Below are 21,689 nucleotides of genomic sequence, written 5' to 3' on the forward strand. Positions count from 1 at the left end.
TATAAAGTGCATCATTATGTTCAACTATACAAATTATTCTCTATGAGAGGACTAAGTGTGCACAAAAGCTGTTTATTTTTCACAGTTATATCTTAGGTTTAAATATGTAGCTAATATTTGTGATTAGGATATTCTGTTTATATCCCCTATTTATATTTAGTTAGACATATACCCCTTAAGTTTGTTAAATAGGGTAGGTCCTACCTGGTTGCCACAATTACCTTGTGAAACTAGCGATTCACTAAACATAGACCACCTTTCCAGCACAATGGGCGATATATTCACCGTCCAAGTGACTAAGGGAGGGTAAGCAGACAATTACCAGTCTTTACCCACTTACATGACTTTGTTTGCTTTAGGTCAGATGTCTTGTATTATGTCTAACTTGCTAAACTACAGACCGTGGTTTATTTATCCTGTGTTCTGTAATATCTGTCTCAATCTCTGGGCATTCTGTGCAATGACAGTGTTATCTATCACATTTTGCCTATTGATGTCCAAACTTGCTAAAAAAAAAAAAAAAAAAAAAAAAAAGATATTGATTGCTAGTGCTTCTCATAGGGGACGCCTCCATAGTTTCGCATAAAATGTGTTTTACTATAGTTTTCATAACCCAGTTGACCACTAAGCAATTCTTTGGATCTACTTACCTGTTATACTTCACTATTACTTTTCTTGCAGAAGACATGTCTTATCTCTATACCCCATACTCATAAGTTTGATTATGGTTGTTGTTTCCATTGTACATGTCAGCCTATATTTTACGTTAAAGGGTCTCTAGAGGTCTTTAAAAGGCATACTAGCTGGACATATCACAATCCACGTTATAAATTTGGACCTAATCTTGGCCCTCATGGTAGTTGCTTAAGCATTTACATGTACTATTCCACATTCATAGATAGCTTTAAAAAAGACAGTTAAGATAGACATACTGGAGACGTAGAACAATGTATCATTAAGACTTATCTAACTTATAATTTAATTGGTCTACCTGCTAATGGGCATAGGGCCCGTGCCCAGGTGCAGGATTTACTTATTCAATATTGTCTTCTACATGCTAACACCGAAGGTCCAATTATTTAATATTCAATAATGTCCACTTTATATGGTCTTATTGGAATGTACCAGTTGTGGTGATTTGTGCCTTTTTATAGCTCGACCTAAATGTCTTATACCACTTAAAGCTGGACGTGAGAGTACGTGAAAATATAATGTTTACAATCCTTAAGGCCTTTTGTCCCCATAGTTCTGTTGCATATAATTTCCCTGCTAGCGGATAAACTTAGCTCACGCTTATCCTCCTATACTTAAAGGATTACTTTCTGTTATAATTTTTAAGCTAAACAACTAACATATTAAAGTTAATAAACATTAATTAAAACCTACTGACCTATATTTTCTCCAAAACAAAGTTTCATAACGTTCTAAAAGTTATATCTTTTATTCACCGATGATGTCACGTTATCCTGCCCACTATTTTCAGCACTGCATGTTCAAAATACTTAAACCAATAACTTTGTGTTTTAACCGCCATTTTGAAACCTAGGTATTGTAAACGGATTGGTACAGAGCAAAGGATACCCACAGAGTGGGTTTGGAAAACAATTAAATTTGCAGACAAGATTTCTGACATACGGTAGAGATATGTTAATGAAATGCTATTGATAAAAAGCGTATTTGGGGTAGTTAGTTAGTAACAGGCATAGAAAATATTTACTTACAGTGGCCCTTTAACCAACATGTTCATGTGACTGTACATATGATGATAGAGCCCAGTGTTACTACAGCTTATCTACTCCTCCTACATTTATCTAAGTAACTCCTCCCTGACACACAATGAGCCTTTGGGTTCCTAGGATACATAGTTTTCGTATAATAATTCACTTTATCACCTCCCCCCCCCCCCCCCCTTACTGTATAGTATCCTGGTTCTTTATGATTAGACCAGATACTTAATGCGCGGTTCCCTTGTGAATAACCGCAGTTATCAGTACTATGCTTTACATGGAAACACCCAGTTCTATAAATAACTATGTTCTCTATCTTTAACATTGTCTCTCTCTCCGCAATATAGAGCATACTAACCATTTTATTGAGAGGAAAGAGAGCAAACCAACACTCTTTGATGATATATCATATCTGTTTTTTATCCTTTATCACTCTTCGCCTATTCCCCTTATATAATGTAAGTTTTCCTATATACGTAATGCATATGCCGAGTTTCTCTGTTTCTCATCATAAGCTTGATGTTAATATACGTTTTGTCAAGTGTGTTTGCACTACGTTCTACTGTTTATTAATGAAACGTTATAATACCTAAAAGTAAAAAATGTATGAGGTTTGCTTAGTCCTGGGACTCTATGCACGACATACTATTGTCTACTATTGTCGTGACATTAGAAACTACTGTATATTATGTCACCATTAAGTTCAGTGTGTGACATTGTTTTTTCTTTTTTTATGTATCATCCCCTTCTGTATTTGTATGTCTTTTCATTATAAACCTCAATAAAAACTATTTAAACAAAAAAAAAAAGTTGCTTGAAAAGTGTTTTCTAATGGACTGGAATAATTTAATTGAATTCTCTCAATGCAAAATATTGTTGTAATGTATTGTTAAAAAGCAGATGACAACCAGATATTCTAACTCAGGGTTCTTCAAACCACAGGTTGGGACCCATTACTGGGTCTCAACACCATGTTTACTGGGTCGCGACTTGTGTGTGTTGCATGAGAGTGTGTGCTGTATAAGAGTGTGTGTAATGTCCCTTTAAGACATTCCACTTCCACCTTTTCACCTGCCTATAAAACCTCACTTCCTGAGATCTACTTTGCTTGATTATTTTGTTTGTTCTGATTGGAATACTTCACAGAAATCAAGTCACTCCTGCTATCATCTCAAACTGAGTGATATTGAACTTTTGCTTATTTGAATTTAACCCTCAAAAAGGAACTTTCTAACTAATTGCTGCTTTCTACTAAAGACACTTAATCTGCACAGCCATCTGAATCCATTTCATAGATTGCCTGTCAGTCTCTCTCCTAAAGTGCAGCTCCACCACAGTATTACAGAGGATTTTCTCACATCTCCAGCTGCAGCTGATTCATTCACCTGCTTCGCTAGGACTTCAACTCACCTTCCTTCCGGAAGCTACAGAACAATCTCTCAGCCTGACCAGTAATGCAACTAGCCACTCAGCTCTCAGGAAGAACTCCAGTCTCACTCCGCCATTACAGCGTTCCATGCTGCAAGGGAAAGCCAAGCACAGGCTACCGCAAGTATAACTCTGCTAATCAGATTCTCTCAAGTTGTTTCTAGTTCATATTATCAACCGTACTTACTCAGTCTTTATATTAACAATTAATCTTATGCTAAAGAACTCTATTTTTCATCTAGCTATCCATATTTGCCTCTGTGAATTTATCAGACTTGCACACTTGTTTGTCTGAATAGAATCATATTTGTCTAGCAGCATTTCCTGTGAGTTCACTCTTAGCAAAACGCTTGAAGCATATTGCCAGGTTATAATTTGTATCTCTTGGCGTTTGCAACTAGCAACACACTACAATTCTAAAAGATACAATTTATCTTACATAATAATCAAGCCCTAAATATAAATATGGACTCCCAAGCCATAAAAACAGAGTTTGAAACCTTAAACCAAAAAGTTGATTATTTGGCAAGAGCGCTCACAGACTTACAAACTGAGAACACTGCTTTAAAAAATGTTTATAAGGAAATAATAACTCCTAGAAATCTAGACCCTCCTGAACCACATATTAACCCTCCTGCAGTCTTTTCAGGAAAGAGGTCAGATTTCAGAGACTTCAAAAATTCTTGTTTGCTGCTTTTTTCTATGAAACCCCGCACCTATCATACAGAAAAAATAAAGGTGTGTACTGTTATTTCATACTTAACAGGGGAACCCAGGACCTGGGCTAACCGTTTTTTTGAATCCAGTGATGAGATTTTGAATTCACTTGATGCATTTTTTTCCTTAATGGCATCACTTTATGAAGATGCCAACACACAAATAAATGCAGAAACCAAACTTAGATCTCTCAGACAGGGAAAACGTCCTGTTGAGGATTATGTCACAGAATACCAGATGTGGGCCACAGATACATTGTGGAACGACATCACATTAAGAAATCAATTCAGGCTTGGGCTTAATGACATCTTAAAAGATGAAATCTCCAGAGTAGAGATGCCTGAGACCCTAACAGGACTTATTAAGCTGGCAATCACCTTAGACCGCAGGTTAAGGGAACGCCGCACTGAGAGACTGACTTCTGACTCCTCATTTAAAAGACCAACTGCTACCTATATCGAAAGAAACACACCAGTAAGTGTCCCCATGGAGATTGGCATTATCAAGGCTCCCCTCACACCAGAGGAAAAAGCAAGGAGACGCACCTCTAACCTATGTCTTTATTGCGCTAGTAAAGATCATACAGTGGGTACTTGTCCCATTCTACAACGTACTAAGAAGGGTAAGCCATCCCATATCTATACTGTATCCCTGCAGAAACAGACTCATGCATTTACCGTTTTTCTATCTTTGCAGTGGGATCAACATCAGTTCAAGACTGAAGCTGTTATTGACTCTGGCGCATATGGTTGTTTTATGGATGCTTCCTTTGTCAGAAAAAATAAAATACCTATAATTTCAAAGCAAAACCCTCTTTTTATTAAGGTAATAGATGGATCTTTAATCCAGAAAGGACCGGTAACACACCACACCATCCCACTATTGTTACAGACAGAAGAGGGTCATGTTGAATTTCAAAGCTTTGACATCATACCCACAGCCATTCACACAGTCATCTTAGGTTTACCCTGGTTGGTAAAACACAATCCTAGTATCAACTGGGAAAAATGTAACATACATTTCACTTCTGAGTTCTGTAAAAACACATGCTTCCCACAACAGACTATAGCTACACTACAGACTACCATACCTCCTGAGTACCAGGACTTATCTGATGTGTTCAATATCAAAGAGGCTGAGACCTTACCACCCCATAGGACTTTCGACTGTCCGATTGATTTAGTTCCAGGTTCAGCTGCCCCCTTTGGTAAAATATACCCACTATCACAACAAGAGCTACAATATCTCAGAGACTACCTAGATGAAAACCTTAGAAAAGGCTTTATAGTACCTTCTGTATCTCCCGCAGCAGCGGGTATATTTTTTGTAACGAACAAAGATCAAACATTAAGGCCAATTATAGATTATAGAGCTCTGAATGCAGTAACCATTAAAAACCGGTATCCACTTCCACTCATCCCTGAACTCCTTGAGCGCCTTAACGGTGCGTCTATATTTACTAAATTAGACCTCAAGGGGGCGTATAATTTGATCAGGATTAAAGATGGGGATGAGTGGAAGACTGCGTTCAGAACCCGCTACGGGCTATTTGAATACAGAGTCATGCCCTTTGGCCTGTGCAATGCCCCAGGTACTTTGCAATATTTCATAAATGAAATATTTAAAGATCTCATTGATATCTGCGTAATAATATACTTAGACGATATACTGATTTACTCCAGAACAACATCTGAACACATAAAACATGTTAGGTGGGTGTTGACACGTTTACGCGAACATAGATTGTTCGCTAAATTAGAGAAGTGTTTATTCCACGTGCATGAGATAAAGTTTCTTGGGTATATCATCACACCAGATAGGATTCAAATGGATCCAGAAAAATTATCTGCAATAGAAGATTGGCCACAACCTAAAACAGTGAGAGCTGTGCGACGCTTTTTGGGTTTTGCCAACTTTTATCGCAAATTTATATTCAACTTCTCAGCTATTGTGAAACCTCTGACCAATCTAACAAAAACTAATACAAAGTTCTTTTGGTCAACAGAAGCCGATGCATCTTTTAAACTCTTGAAAGAGAAATTTTCATCAGCACCCATCTTGTCAATCCCTGATCATACTTGTGAATTTATAGTAGAAACAGATGCATCAGACATTGGCATAGGAGCAATCCTTTCCCAAAGAACTAGTACAGATACTACGCTTCATCCAGTTGCCTACTATTCAAGAGTTTTGCAACCTGCAGAACTAAATTATACGATTGGCGACAAGGAACTGTTGGCCATTAAGACTGCTTTAGAAGTCTGGAGACATATCTTAGAAGGTACTAACAGACCATTCACAATATACACTGATCATAAAAATCTTCAATATTTACGTCAGAGTAGAACCCTCTCGTCACGACAGGTCCGTTGGGCATTATTCCTTGACAGGTTTAACTTTGTAATAACATACAGACCAGGACCTTTAAATTCTAGAGCTGATGCTCTTTCACGTGTATATGAACAAAATCAAAAGACAGAACATAACATGTGTCTCATACCTCCAGACAAAATTATAGGTAACCTCACACCATTTGAAAACGATATCCTCAAAGCTCTTCAAACTGATGACATACCAGACATCCCACAACTACAAAAAGACAAAACAGGACTTTATACTTACCATGACAAGATCTATATACCTACACTACTTAGGACTTATATCTTGCAACAATTCCCTGATAACCCCCTTTCTGGACACCAAGGTATATATAAGACTAAGGAAGCAATTCAGAGATATTTTTGGTGGCCCAAGATGGCAGATGCCATTCAACAGTACATAGTATCATGTACAGTCTGTGCTAGAAATAAAACTCAGAAACTAAAGCCCATTGGACTACTCACACCTTTACCAATTCCGGATATTCCTTGGACAATAATTTCAATGGATTTTATAGTGGAATTGCCAGTATCTCAAAACCATAACACCATTATGGTGGTGGTCGACCATCTCACGAAATTAGCACATTTTGTTCCCCTACCGTCTTTGCCATCTGCAACTGACACAGCAGACGCATTCATAAAACATATAGTACGTCTCCATGGAATCCCTCAATCCATCATAACAGACCGAGGGACTCAGTTCACTTCACATTTTTGGAAAGCTTTATGTTCAGTTCTACGTATACGACCTAGATTAACAACTTCTTACCATCCTCAGGCTAATGGTTTAACCGAACGAATTAACGGGATTTTAGAACAGTATCTTCGTTGCTATATAATACATTTGCAAGACAATTGGTACTCTCTTCTCCCTCTAGCTGAATATTCATACAACAACTCAATATCAGCCTCGACTAAAGTCAGTCCATTCTATGCTACCTATGGTTACCACCCACAAAGCATTCCACTTTCGCGTATAGGTTCTACTTCACCAGCAGCCACTTCATATCTCATCAATCTCCAGGACTCTCTTATCTTACTAAAGGAACATCTACAGGTTGCCAAAGCCTCGCAGAAACATTACTACGATTTAAGACACAGAGATAGTCCGAATTACAAATTAGGTGATTTGGTATGGCTATCCACGAAATATCTGAAATTATCTGTTCCTTCAAGGAAGTTGGCTAACCAATACATTGGCCCCTTTCCTATAAAGAAAATACTCAATCCAACCTCTGTGACCCTACAACTGCCACCTAGATACAAGGTGCATCCCACGTTTCATGTGTCTTTGCTGAAACCATATACATCCAGCACCTTTAGGGGCAGGCCGAAAGAACCACCTCCGCCCATTCACTTGGATGACCATGACGAATTTGAGTTGGATTCTATACTCGACTCCCGTATGTACCGTGGTCATTTGGAGTACCTCATCCGTTGGAAGGGCTACGGTCCTGAGGAGGATTCCTGGGTACCCAGGTCTCATGTTCATGCTACCCGTCTCTTGGATGCTTTCCATAGGCGTTATCCTGCTAAGCCTGCATCCTCGGAGCGGATGCTTTGAGGGGGGGGGATCTGTAATGTCCCTTTAAGACATTCCACTTCCACCTTTTCACCTGCCTATAAAACCTCACTTCCTGAGATCTACTTTGCTTGATTATTTTGTTTGTTCTGATTGGAATACTTCACAGAAATCAAGTCACTCCTGCTATCATCTCAAACTGAGTGATATTGAACTTTTGCTTATTTGAATTTAACCCTCAAAAAGGAACTTTCTAACTAATTGCTGCTTTCTACTAAAGACACTTAATCTGCACAGCCATCTGAATCCATTTCATAGATTGCCTGTCAGTCTCTCTCCTAAAGTGCAGCTCCACCACAGTATTACAGAGGATTTTCTCACATCTCCAGCTGCAGCTGATTCATTCACCTGCTTCGCTAGGAATTCAACTCACCTTCCTTCCGGAAGCTACAGAACAATCTCTCAGCCTGACCAGTACTGCAACTAGCCACTCAGCTCTCAGGAAGAACTCCAGTCTCACTCCGCCATTACAGCGTTCCATGCTGCAAGGGAAAGCCAAGCACAGGCTACCGCAAGTATAACTCTGCTAATCAGATTCTCTCAAGTTGTTTCTAGTTCATATTATCAACCGTACTTACTCAGTCTTTATATTAACAATTAATCTTATGCTAAAGAACTCTATTTTTCATCTAGCTATCCATATTTGCCTCTGTGAATTTATCAGACTTGAACACTTGTTTGTCTGAATAGAATCATATTTGTCTAGCAGCATTTCCTGTGAGTTCACTCTTAGCAAAACGCTTGAAGCATATTGCCAGGTTATAATTTGTATCTCTTGGCGTTTGCAACTAGCAACACACTACAATTCTAAAAGATACAATTTATCTTACAGTGTGTGTGGTGTGTGTGTTGTATGAGAGTGTGTGATGTGTGTTGTATGAGAATGTGTGTGTTGTATGAGAGTGTGTGTGGTGTGTGTTGTATGAGGCTGTGTGTTGTATGAGAGTGTGTGTGGGGTGTGTGTTGTATGAGGCTGTGTGTGTGGTGTGTGTTGTAACCTTTTACAACATTTTCAAGTTTGACTACAATCAGGAATAAAAGTACACACCTATTGCAATCACTTAGTCACTTACCAATAATTGCAGCTATCGTGTTACTTCATAAATATTCAGACCAAGCATAAAAATAGGGTCGGGAAGGTATGTGGTAACATGGCACTGGGTCTTGGGGGAAAAAGTTTGAAGAACCCTGTTCTAACTGACAGAAATGGTCTTGAATTTGAAGAACCTCATAGCAACAACAAAAAAGAAGAAGAGCATGCAACACTTTGCACAGTTCTTTTGATAAATTAGAAAAATGGTCAATCACAATCCTTTAGAAAAACATATTAAATGATTTATCTACAAAAATCCCTATAGACATCAATGTTCTTTCTGTTGAAAAAACACTAGATGTGTTGTTTGTTTTTTAAGGATTGTGAACATCTAGTTTGTCAAGGAGAAACACCTTCTCAGACTGTGAAAACAAACAAACCATTAAAGGGACAGTAAACGCCTCAAGATTACAATACACTTTGTTGATAGGTTATTCTATAGCGATTATATAGTGATTGGGCAACATCATCATTGCATCACCCTGTTAATAAACAATCACACACGGCCCCATATATCTCCCGGAACAGGACCTATCACTTTGAACAATTTATCAATAGGCTAAGCAGGCAAATATACATACCATTGCTGGCATTTTACTTAAAGTTTCAGCAGTAGTATGTATATTTGCCTGCTTAGCTCGTTGATGCAATGATGATGTTGCCCAATCACTATTGCAGGTGGGTGGAGTCTAGGAGCGCACATGGAACCAGGATGTACCGAAGATTGTTTACAAGATGAGTTGGAGGATTAAGCTAATGAATATGGTATATTGCTTACACAGAACTAGGAATATGGTTTTTATTAGTATAACAGGTAGTGGATGATGAGGACCAGCACTTACTTTATAAGTAGGGAAGGGTGGGACCGAGCTGTAAGATTGTTTTTAGATGCCATTGGGTAAGAGTAGTCATATGACACAATAGGGGTGTTTAATGGGTGATTGGTGTACCTGAGGGCTGTGTTCCATTAGAAGGGTATGTAAACTTTAATTTGGGTGGTGTTCTGTTGGTCTGAGGCAGGGACACTATGTTGTCCCGAAACGTCACTATTTCTAAACATTTTGGCTAAAGTCCAGTGAGTGCTTACTTTTGGAGGTTGGTATATACACAGGGGAAGTCCCTGTCTATTAGAGGGTAGATATATATTAAGTAGGGGTGGCTGAAAGTTTCTGGCTCCTATATTTATGGTCTGACCTCTAGATTTTGAACACTTTCGTCAAGCCCTGCTTTAAATAAACCAAAGCAGATGATTCATGAAAAGGCATAAAAACAAAAAAAAAAATTTTTTCTTTTCACGAATAATCATACACCCGCGTAACATCTCTGGAAACTAACTATAACCAATGTATAAAATTTAAAAAAAAAAAAAAAAACTTTATTATTCTATTTAAATCATTTATTTTGTTTAAACACAGTCTTTTTTCAGACAATTAATTTGACTTTTAATTTGCTCTCCACCATCTCCACCTAGTCACTCCAAATCCTGAGAAAAAAAACAAACCATTTATACACATCCCCCCCACTGAACAGAAGAGAATGCTCTGCTAAAAAATATGTCACAGAGACTAGGCCGGGTGAGCTATGACCAACATGTTAGTTTATCTTCAATTCAGCCTGCAATATCAGGTTTTTTACAAGACAGTGGCAACTATGAATATAAAGATTCAACTGAGCAGGCAGACACCAGTACATACGAGAAGAAACATGAAGACGAAAGTTTGTGTCAGATAAGTAAACCAATAAGATATTAAAATAAATAGACAAACCAATGAATATTTTTAAGAAAATGCCCCATGAAAATGTCTAGCAGTGCCTTAAAAATCCATGAGGCTTAGTGAATTTAGCTCACATAAAGTCACCTGATATCCTCGAGGAGTTCTGTGTCCTGCTGCTGCTTTGTTTGGAGGGTCGATAGCTGTTCCCCAAAATGCACTTTGACCACTTGAGTAACCTTCACCTGAATTAAAAAAAAAAAAAAAACACAAGACTAGCATGACTTACACCTAGAAATAAGACAAATATAAACCCTTATTTAATGATTTGATACAAAGTACAAATATATAGTGGAAGTGGAAAGCAAAATTATTTTCATTATTATGTGTTATCACTCAAGCACAACCAACAGTGTTTCTATTTTAAGCTCACATTACAAGTTCAAGGTTATTTATTTTTAATCACATCTGCATGTTGGATACGTCGGGTGCGCTAAATCCCTCACATAATAGATGAATATTGCTTGTGTTAAGTCTATGGTGCCCTGAGCGAACTGTGTGCGCAAGTAGTGGGGATCATCATGTAGTTCTGTGTTAAAGGGACAGGGACCCTAACAATTTCTCCCCTTTAACATGTCCCCAATGATCCATTTTACATAACTGAGTGTATTAAAATGTTTACAAATATCTCCTTTACCCTTATTTCAGCATTTGAAATATATGATTTAGCCTCTAGTATTCCTACCTATACTGAAAGTTTCTATACTAAAGTATAGGCTATTGACAAGCAATGTAAACACAGCCAGCAGAAGAAATTACACTCCCAGTGGGGTGTAGGAGAGATAGGCAATAAAATGTTAATTTTCCATTGTTCTCTCTAAGCATTGAGCTTAAAAGGGACAGTCTAGTCCAAAACAAACTTTCATTATTCAGATAGGGCATTTAATTTTAAACGATTTTCCAATTTACTTCTATCTCCAATTTTGCTTTGTTCTCTTGCTATTCTTAGTTGAAAACTAAGTCTAGGAGGTTCATATGCTAATGTCTAACCCCTTGAAGGCCGCCTCTCAGCTCAGGGCATTTTGACAGTTTTTCACCACTAGAGGGTGTTAGTTCATGTGTTTTATATACAGTTGTGCTCATAAGTTTACATACCCTGGCAGAATTTATGATTTCTTGGCCATTTTTCATAGAATATGAATCATAACACAAAAACTTTTCTATCACTCATGGTTAGTGTTTGGCTGAAGCCATTTATTATCAATCAACTGTGTTTACTCTTTTTAAATCATGACGACAACAGAAACTACCCAAATGACCCTGATCAAAAGTTTACATACCCTGGTGATTTTGGCCTGATAACATGCACACAAGTTTACATAAAGGGGTTTTAATGGCTATTAAAGGTAACCATCATCACCTGTGATCTTCTGTTTGCTTGTAATTAGTGTGAGTGTATAAAAGGTCCATGAGTTTCTGGTCTCCTGACAGACCCTTGCATCTTTCATCCAGTGCTGCACTGACTATTCTGGATTCTGAGTAATGAGCAAAGCAAAAGAATTGTCAAAGGATCTGCAGGAAAAGGTAGTTGAACTGTATAAAACAGGAAAGGGATATAAAAAGATATCCAAGGAATTGAGAATGCAAATCAGCAGTGTTCAAACTTCTAATATATAGAAGTGGAAAATGAGGGGCTCTGTTGAAACCAAACCACGGTCTGCCAGGAAAATGTTCGGGATGCAAAGACAGACCCACAAATAACTTCAGGTGAAATACAGGACATGTGGTGTGGCTGTTTCAAGATGCACAATAATGAGGCACTTGAAGAAAGATGGGCTGCATGGTCGAGTCGCCAGAAGAAATCCATTACTACGCAAAGGCCACAAAGTATCCCGCTTACAATACACCAAACAGCACAGCGAGAAGCCTCAAACCTTCTGGCACAAAGTCATTTGGAGTGATAAGACCAAAATTGAGCTTTTTGGCCACAACCATACATTTAAAGAGGAGTCAACGAGGCCTATTATGAAAGGTACACCATTCCTACTGTGAGACATGGAGGTGGATTGCTGATGTTTTGGGGATGTGTGAGCTACAAAGGCACAGGAAATTTGGTCAAAATTGATGGCAAGATAAATGCAGTATGTTATCAAACAGAACGCCTCATTTTCCACTTCTTGATTAGAGTTTGAACACTGCTGATTTGCATTCTCAATTCCTTGGATATCTTTTTATATCCTTTTCCTGTTTTATACAGTTCAACTACCTTTTTCCCACAGATCCTTTGACAATTCTTTTTCTTTCCCCATGACTCAGAATCCAGAAACGTCAGAGCAGCACTGGATAAAAGATGCAAGGGTCTGTCAGGAGTCCAGAAACTCACTGACCTTTTATACACACACACTAATTACAAGCAAACAGATCACAGGTGAGGATGGTTACCTTTAATAGCCATTCAAACCCCTTTGTGTCAACTTGTCTGCATGTTATCAGGCCCAAATCACCAGGGTATGTAAACATTTGATCAGGGTCATTTGGATAGTTTCTGTTGTCATTATGATTTAAAAAGAGTAAACATGGTTGATTGATAATAAATGGCTATAGCCAAACACTAACCATGAGTGAAAGAAAAGCTTTTTGTGTTATCATTCATATTCTCTGATAAATGACCAAGAAATCAAATTCTGCCAGGGTATGTAAACATATGAGCACAATTGTAGATAACACTATGCTCACACACGTGGAGTTCCTAGGAGCCAGCACTGATTGGCTAAAATGCAAGTCTGTCAAAAGAACGAAACTAAGGGGCAGTTTGCAGAGGCTTAGATAAAATATAATCACAGAGGTAAAAAGTGTATTTATATATATAACTGTGTTTGTTATGCAAAACTAGGGAATGGGTAATAAAGGGATTATCTATCTTTTAAAACAATAAATATTCTGGTGTAGACTGTCAAGTATACAGACAGATATAAAATAAGGAAGCATGTGTGTGTACAGAAAGTGATAAAATAATTAGATCTTATTTTACCTGGATTACAATATCCCTTTAAATCAAAATAAAATTACATTACCATCCATATCCTGCTCAGAAAGAGTAATATGTTTCAGCTCCTGAGAAGACCTTATCTACAAGTTTAACCCCTTTGTTGCAGTTAAACATACAGAAGCAAGTATTTGTGCAAAAAAATAAAATGCATTAAGTTATTTTACAATTACTCCCTTTAATGCCCTGTCATGCCCCTAAGGTTTGGCACATCTGATCATCAATGTCTTGTGTAATGAGTTTAAAGTTATAGGAGTTAAATAATCAGTGTGAAAATGACCATTTTGACCTTAAATGGACATAAAAAACCCTGATTAAACTGAGTGCATTGTAGCATGAAAGTCCATTGTTTTCTCTTTATACTAGTGCTAACAATATAGCTTTGAATTGATTACAGGGACGTTTATTCAATTAACTCCCTTTCTGCAACCATGAGATTATGGAACTTTCTGCGCATATGCTGTCTACATTTCACAGCAAAGAAGAGTCACACAAAGGTTATGCCCACACTCGGCAAGTGATTGGTCATTGAGCTAAAGATAACAGATCTGTGAAAAGAGGATTCATTCTACCTATAATCTACTCATGAAAGATGCAATATGTCAGTAGCACACATACAATGAGAATATACTGTATATCAGTTTTAATGGATGCTGAACTTATTGTGTTTGTTCTATCTTTAAAAGGAACAATCTACACAAAAATTGTTATTGTTTAAAAGGATAGCTAATGCCTTTAATACCCATTCCCCATTTTTGCACAAACAACTTTGTTATATTAATATACTTTATAACATTTAAACCTCTAAATTCCTGCCTGTTTCAAAGGCTCTATAGACAGCCTCTTAATCACATTATTGTGTATTTGCTTTTCACAACAGGAGACTGATAGTTCATGTAGGCCATATAGATAACAATGTGTTCACGCCTGGGAAGTTATTTAAAAGACAACAGAATATTAAATGCAACTGAATAGACTTTATATAGTCAGAAGAATCTTAGATACAAGGTAATCACAGAGGTAAAAAGTATATTAGTATAACTGTGTTGGTTCTGCAAAACTAGGGAATGGGTAATAAAGGGATTATCTATCTTTTAAAACAATCAAAATTCTATTGTAGACTGTCCCTTTAAAGATATTTCAAAATATAGTATTGTTTATTTTTGAAGCCTGCATGTTCCAGTGATCAGTCCTGTAGAGGTTTGGCCATTAGAGCACTTGGATTTGTCAGTAACCATTCCCATAGTAGTGTAAAACCATGTATTTCCTGTTAGTTTTAATTTAAATACAAAATTCTCACTTTACCTTTTTTTAACCCAGAAAAATTATATTTTTTAGTACAATGTCCCTTAAATTAATGACGTTTTTATATCCCTTTACAGCAGAAAGTGTATACTGAGGTATACTGTATACTGGTGGATTAAAGAATATTAGGCCAAAAACTAAAAAAGGTAAAAGGTGTATTTGCTTAGGTCTGTACAATGACAAAGAAATGCAGCTGAATCACACTGCCTGACCTGATACTTGTGCAAACTGAAGCAAGGAAGGAGAGAGATGTTGGGCTTGCAGATGCACCTCTCTCCTTAGCACAAAGTACACTTGATACTTCCACCTACCTATCTGCCGCTTCTCCACACGACTTAGTGCACTCTTATGCTTTCTTCCAATTCACGAGTCTGACCTAGACCCTAAGTCTGCTGTATGTACCAGGCAATCGAGTGGTTAAAAAAGTGAAGCAAGCTTGGTCTGTAGCAGCGATTTAACCCATTAACTGCCCTGCTATCTCATTGCGGTAATTTAAATGTCTGGTTACTTTACCCTGTGCTCTAGCTAACCAAGGGGTTAAATTACTGCCCAGTGTGAATATAAAAGTAGTTAGATATGTAAAAATAGAAAACCATACAGAAGGCAGACAGAGCAGCAGATAGTCCAGTCAGTTTGCATCCCTTAAAAAAAAGTGTGTTTCTGTCTATGTTTCTTGGCATCAAACCACTTAGCTACTCTGCAAAAAGCATCTAATGTTTTATACTGCAAATGTCAGGGTTGCTTTATTTCCTCTTACTTCCACCTTGACAGATTGATCTCTGCCTACTCATCATCCCAGTACATCCTGTGATGGGATCACCTATCATACTCACCTTGAGGCAGCAGTCTCACTATGACAAATGGTTCATGAATATTTTTTATCCATTAACAATAAAAAAAAAAAAGAATTTGACACTTTTCCTGTCCTCTTATTATCAGACAGGCACATTATGGCATTATTTTGAGACCCTGACTCACAGTCACACCACAAGGGTTCCTATAATGTATTATATAAGGCTAAAACTCAACTTATGTAAATGTATTTAATTAGCTTACTATCCAACAATTACCATTAGATTAACTAACAAGAAGATATTTCCAACATATAAAACAAAATTCTACTTTTTGTTAACTATTTTCCCATCCAGTTATAAATCTCTCATTCACCACACTAAGGGGTCATGGTAGCACCAATAACTAGGTGATATGATGCCCCACTACTCTTTTTCAAAACGTTTATAATACACATAAGAAATATCTTGTAAACACAGCAAGACATACATTGAAATCATTCCAACCACCTAGAAAGTTTTAGCTAAATTCCTGGGTTAAATTGGTGTCATAATATGTATCATAATTTAATATATTAAACAGTAAGCATGTAGTGTAGCAGTCATTATATTTAGTTCCATATGGCTGTGCATCTCTCCCTTTCCCCTGATTGAACAGGTTTATTAGAGAACTCTTTAACTGGGACAAAGTAAGATAGACTACATTGTACAGCCTATAGCTGATATGTGCTGCCAGGTCTCACACAATCTACAGGAAAATAAAGCAAACACTCACTTTGCGAGGAGGAGGCTGCATCCTGTCTGCTGCTGATGAGGCTGATCTGGCTTCCCTGTTTAGTAAAACTCAATCTCCTGTCCTATTGCGAAGGTGTCCGGAACTCTCTTCACCTCTGTGTTGTCTCCTCCCAACCTCACTAAGTTACTCCCACCTAGGGGTAGAATCATGTACAAGTCCTCATAAATGTCCCCTTTTTCAGATGTAAATTTACTGCGGTTCACACAATATATAGTAAGGTATATGAAATTGCAATTAAACAAGTATAAATATAATAGTTATTTAACCTTTTAGAGAAAAAATAGTCCATTTTGTCATAGCTTCAAACCGCCCCCAAATTTGTATTTTTTCACAATGAATGTCAAGGTCCAATCAGCAGTTACTTCCTACTGAGTCTCATAAGCGTGCAGACTGCAAAACAAGCTACTATAATGCAGCAGATCCAGAGCCTCCAATACGGATTTCAAAATGAAGCAACTCGCTTACTCTCATTCTCATAGGAAAAACATGTTTCTGCATATGCTATTCTGTACCACACAGGGCGGAAGCTGGTTACCCAGGCAACTAACAAGCGTCCTCCCCTGTAGGCTGTCAGTGTCTACAGTTTATTGTGTGAGCAGATCAAACAAATATAATCATCTGCTGCTGTTCCCACTGTAAAATAAAATTAATAATCTCACTGCACACAGTTCTCCTCATAGCCTAAATTAACTTTATTGGCATTTTCCCGTTGAGTATGTTGCTGTGTAAACAGAAAATATCAATACATGCTGGCTAAATATTTAGCTACGTTTTCTGAAAATATGTTTGACAGAAGTATAAACATTACAACTCTCAGGGAATTTCTGCTCATTGGTTCTAAAAAGTAGGACGTTTTTATAAACAGCTGAAAAATGTGAGGAGTCAGTGAATACTGAGCACTTGTATCTCCCAGCCTGATCACAGTGATTACAGCCTAGTCTCACACTCCCACTACAAAGCTGATATAATCTCTTTAAACTCCCTGGGTCCTAAACAGAAAAAAAATAAAAAAAACTAGACATTTAATTGTGGATAAAAGTAAAATCTGGAGACTTCACCCTTTCTTTACTCACATGCTTATGAGTTTATCCATCCTGTCAGTTTCTACTGTCACATACCAAGGAATAGGTGGGGTTAACTCGCAGTGTGATGTGGAGGAAACTAGCAGGCTGTTATCTAACTAGCTCATTTATGCAGTCTTGTGCCGTGAGCTTTGCTTTTCTATTGTAAGACCTGCAGCATTGTATAATTATTATTATTATACTTTATTTATTAAGCACCATCATATTCCGCAGCGCTGTCCGTGGATACAGTTCATTTAAATAAAACAATAATATAAAACTTCTAAGAGACAGGACACAATTTACAAACACATACAGGAGGAATTGAGGGCCCTATTCCGTGGGAATTTACAATCTAGAAGGGTAGGGGGTTTAGAATTAAATGTAAAACTGAATTCTTCCAGTGCTCAGTTTTGACCATATTGCTACTAAAAAAAGGTACACATATGAAAAATACATATGTCAGGGCTGTTTTCAGGGCTATTTAAAGAAATATTTTGTATAAGAACCCTGACATAGGCATTTTTCATATGTGTCCCTTTTTAAAGCAGCAATATGGTCACCCTAGTTTAAATGACTATAATGTAAGTTCAATGACAGGCCACGCCTCCACTTTTTTTTTTATTCACAGGTTTCTTATTCAGCCTCCTCCCTCAGATGATAAAGCCCGCCCTCTGCTTCAATAGCCACGCCCATTGCAATCAAATCCCGTCAATCATTCGGATATCACTTCTGGATTGTTGCTCCACCATGTGTTGACAGTGTTCCTTTACAGATTTTATATACAGAAACAATGAGGAATTGTAATAGGATGATGTTTATCTTTCTAAAAAAGAAGTGAAAGATAAAAATGCAAACAAAAACAATCACATTTAGAAATAAACATGTAACTTGCAAAACTATTATATAAGAGTATTTTAAATTCATTTTTATCAGAAGGACACAGGCAAGTGTGTTTATTTCCGGTTGTCAGGTGTTTTGAATACACTGGAAATCTAAGAAGCCTTTTCCTCCATAGAGTGATACTGTATAATATAGCTGCATTCCAGTACAAAAGGTTTATTAGCTAATGGAAAAGTAAAGCATTTTTATAAATCTTGTCACATAAGAACTAAAGGAATATTGACCTATAAAAATTAGAGTTTTTCAACCTTATCCTTAAATGCATGAGGCATCCCAATGACCTGAGTTCCTGATTCTATGGTATGGTAAAGTTGCAGTCTATTCAACAAGGCCATTATTATTAAAGTTCTTGTCAACAGAGATAATATTAAACACAATTGGAAATAAAGGTCCTGAGATTATTAAACTTCTTATTAGTCTGTGAAAAATCTAATTTTAAATAAATGATCATTTAAAATCCCTGACAAAATGACTATCCTCTTTTCTCTTTGCTGAGCAGACGTCAAAGTACAAAAGTTTTTTGTCTTAAATACACCTACTCCGTTCATAGTTTATATTAAAAATAGTACTATATCTTTATCTTGTATTATGTCTCATTGCCCCTTTATTTTTTGAAGCTTTATTTCTTTTTTGTCAACTGCTTTTTTGCGGTTTATTGATTTATTTATTTTTTTATTTTCCTTTATTATCTGCCTTATATTTACTCTCGGCTAGGGATCTTGCTACCTTGGCTATTACTTTTTCACTTTGACCGCTTTTGTTTTTCCTACTTACTCGCCTGTCTCGGGAGTGTTTGGTTTTCCTACCACGCCATCTTCTTGCTTAGCCCCTTCCTATGACGCGACAGGACTCATTTTCCTACCTTCAACTCTGCCTCAGTATTTGTCAGTTCCCTCAGCCAGCCTCTCCGAGTTGTAACTTGTTACTTTGTATTTTGATAAAGGCAACTTTATTTCTGGTGTGCTAGCTGGAGGCGCTGGTTCAGCTTGTATCAGTTGTTGGTATCTTCCTTTCCTTCCTTGGTTGTATAACTCTAGGTGCAAAATAGTGGTGCTGAAATATCAGACAATACACCATACAAAGGTGAATATCTACTCACAGTGTATATTGCAGGTTACCGGCTCCTTCCCAATATGAAAAGACAATATCACATATTCAGTAAAAACATTTGTCTTTATTTCTGCATTTACAAGTTGCTGACTATTATATTGAGTTTATTTCCCCCCCCCCCCCCCACAATGTTTGTTTTCTCTCTAATCTCCCAGTTTTGCTAGTTTCCAATATAAATTCATTTCATACAGAAAATTCATTTTGCCAATTACTTTCATTTTTTATTATATATACTTATTATAATTTTACTTTATTAAGATGTCTAATGAAAATAATATGGAGACTTCTAACAAATCCATTCAGGATATTATGTCTTCCATGGCATCTATTCAGCAGGAAATGCAATCTATTATAACTGCTGTTAACAAATCTGGACATATTCCTAAGAAAGCCACTTGATAAAGGAAACATTTAAATAATGATAGCAATTTGTCTCTTAATATTTTCACAGGAAAAGCGGAGGAACATCTGCTTAGGTCAGACAACGATTCTGCGTCCCCCCAAAAATTAAAATATTTTTCCTTTGAAGTTTCTGAACATATACATGAGAAATCAGAAACAGACAAGACTAAATGCAGAAAACATGCTGACATAGATTCAACAACTGAGTCGGAAGATGAACAATTTTCTAACTTTGAAAATTCCTCAGAATCTTCATCCTCTAATGAAGATTCTCCTAAATATAAAAGGTCCAAGAAAGTTAGTAAGACTAAAAAAAAACAAATTAGTGGATAATGCAGGGGAACCTTTTCCAGACCATGAGGACTTAGAACACCCCAGATCTTCCAATTGGAGGCCCTCTAAAAGAGTGGCAAAATGTATATCCTCTTATATAAGGAGACCTCTTTCCAAAAAATAAAAACTATTCTCAGGGCTGAATGTCCCAGGCCAGATTTACCCTTTTCCTCTCAAGCCACCCCTGAAATTGATCTTAACTTAATTTTATGGGGACAAAAAAATTTAATATTTGTAAAGGTCCAGACAGGTTTTTAAAGGTCTGTCATAACAAGCTTTTGGAAACTCTTGGCCCAGTTGCAAAGTTATTAGAGCTTTCCGAAGAGGCAATAGCTAACGAGTCCCTAGTTGACCAAATCATCATGAAGCAATGGGTTCAACATTTAATTTATTTACTTGGTGATTCCAATTCCTGCCAAAGAAAGCACATTCTCCTTAGGAAATTGGACCCAAAGTTGGCAGATTTCGCCCCTACAGAGATGGGCCCTAAAGCAAAAGTTTTTTTTTGTTTGGAGATGCTGGGCTTAAAGAGCTCAATAATTATGTCTCTTCTCTTAATTCCTTAAATAAAATAAAATATCAAACAAAAAATATTTTTAGCCAAAATCCTAAGATTTTTGAGAGGGCCGGGAAAGGAAGAGGCTGCTTCCCTGTACGCTTTGCCTATGCATCCATGTCTCAATACCACAGCATTATAATGTCAGGATCTGCACACACCAACTTCTTTCCATCTAGAGGCAGACAATGGATATCCAGACCTTTAAGAGGAAGATCTTCTAGGAGACCCTTTTCAGATAAATTCGCTCATTTATCATTCCACTCCTTTTTATCCTCAAAAGATAGGTTTGCTTTGTTTATGCACCATTGGGGAAAAATAACTCAGGACCCTTTTGTTCTTCAAGCAGTTTCAGGCCTTATTAACATCATCTAGATCTAAAATTTTCTGAACTAGCCAAGAAACAAGCCATATAAATTGCCCCTTCAAACGACAATTCTTACATCAGCAATATGTTTCTGGTAAAGAAAAAAGAAGGTTCTTTCCTACCTGTTATCAATTGAGGAAACTCAATCTTCACTTAGAGTACAATCACTTCAAGATGGAAGGAATTTATCTCCTCAGGAATGTATCTCCTCTTTCTATCCCAATACATCACTCTTTCAGGATTTTTTTAAGATTTCTTTGGAAATACAACCTTTGGCAATTTTCATGCCTTCCTTTTGGTCTTTCTTCTGCCCCTTGGGCATTTACAAAAATGATTTGCCCTGTTGTTGTCTGGCTTTGTATGAGAGGTATTCATCTTA

General features: G+C 37.1%; 1 protein-coding gene across 2 annotated transcripts in view; it reads right to left on the minus strand.

Moving 5' to 3' along the window:
- Nucleotides 1-16,685, minus strand: part of FCHSD1 (FCH and double SH3 domains 1) — a 374,706-nt gene extending 358,021 nt beyond the window's left edge. For both annotated transcript variants that reach the window (XM_053718614.1, XM_053718613.1), the window contains exons 1-2: nucleotides 16,558-16,685; nucleotides 10,788-10,885 (exon numbers count right to left, since the gene is read on the minus strand). In XM_053718614.1, coding sequence (XP_053574589.1) covers nucleotides 10,788-10,885; nucleotides 16,558-16,578 — 119 coding nt within the window. In that variant the 5' untranslated portion in view covers nucleotides 16,579-16,685. The remainder of the gene's footprint in view (nucleotides 1-10,787; nucleotides 10,886-16,557) is intronic.
- Nucleotides 16,686-21,689: the final 5,004 nt, after the last annotated feature.

This window comes from Bombina bombina, chromosome 6 (assembly GCF_027579735.1).
Source record: "Bombina bombina isolate aBomBom1 chromosome 6, aBomBom1.pri, whole genome shotgun sequence".
In the NCBI taxonomy this organism is placed as follows: Eukaryota; Metazoa; Chordata; class Amphibia; order Anura; family Bombinatoridae; genus Bombina; species Bombina bombina.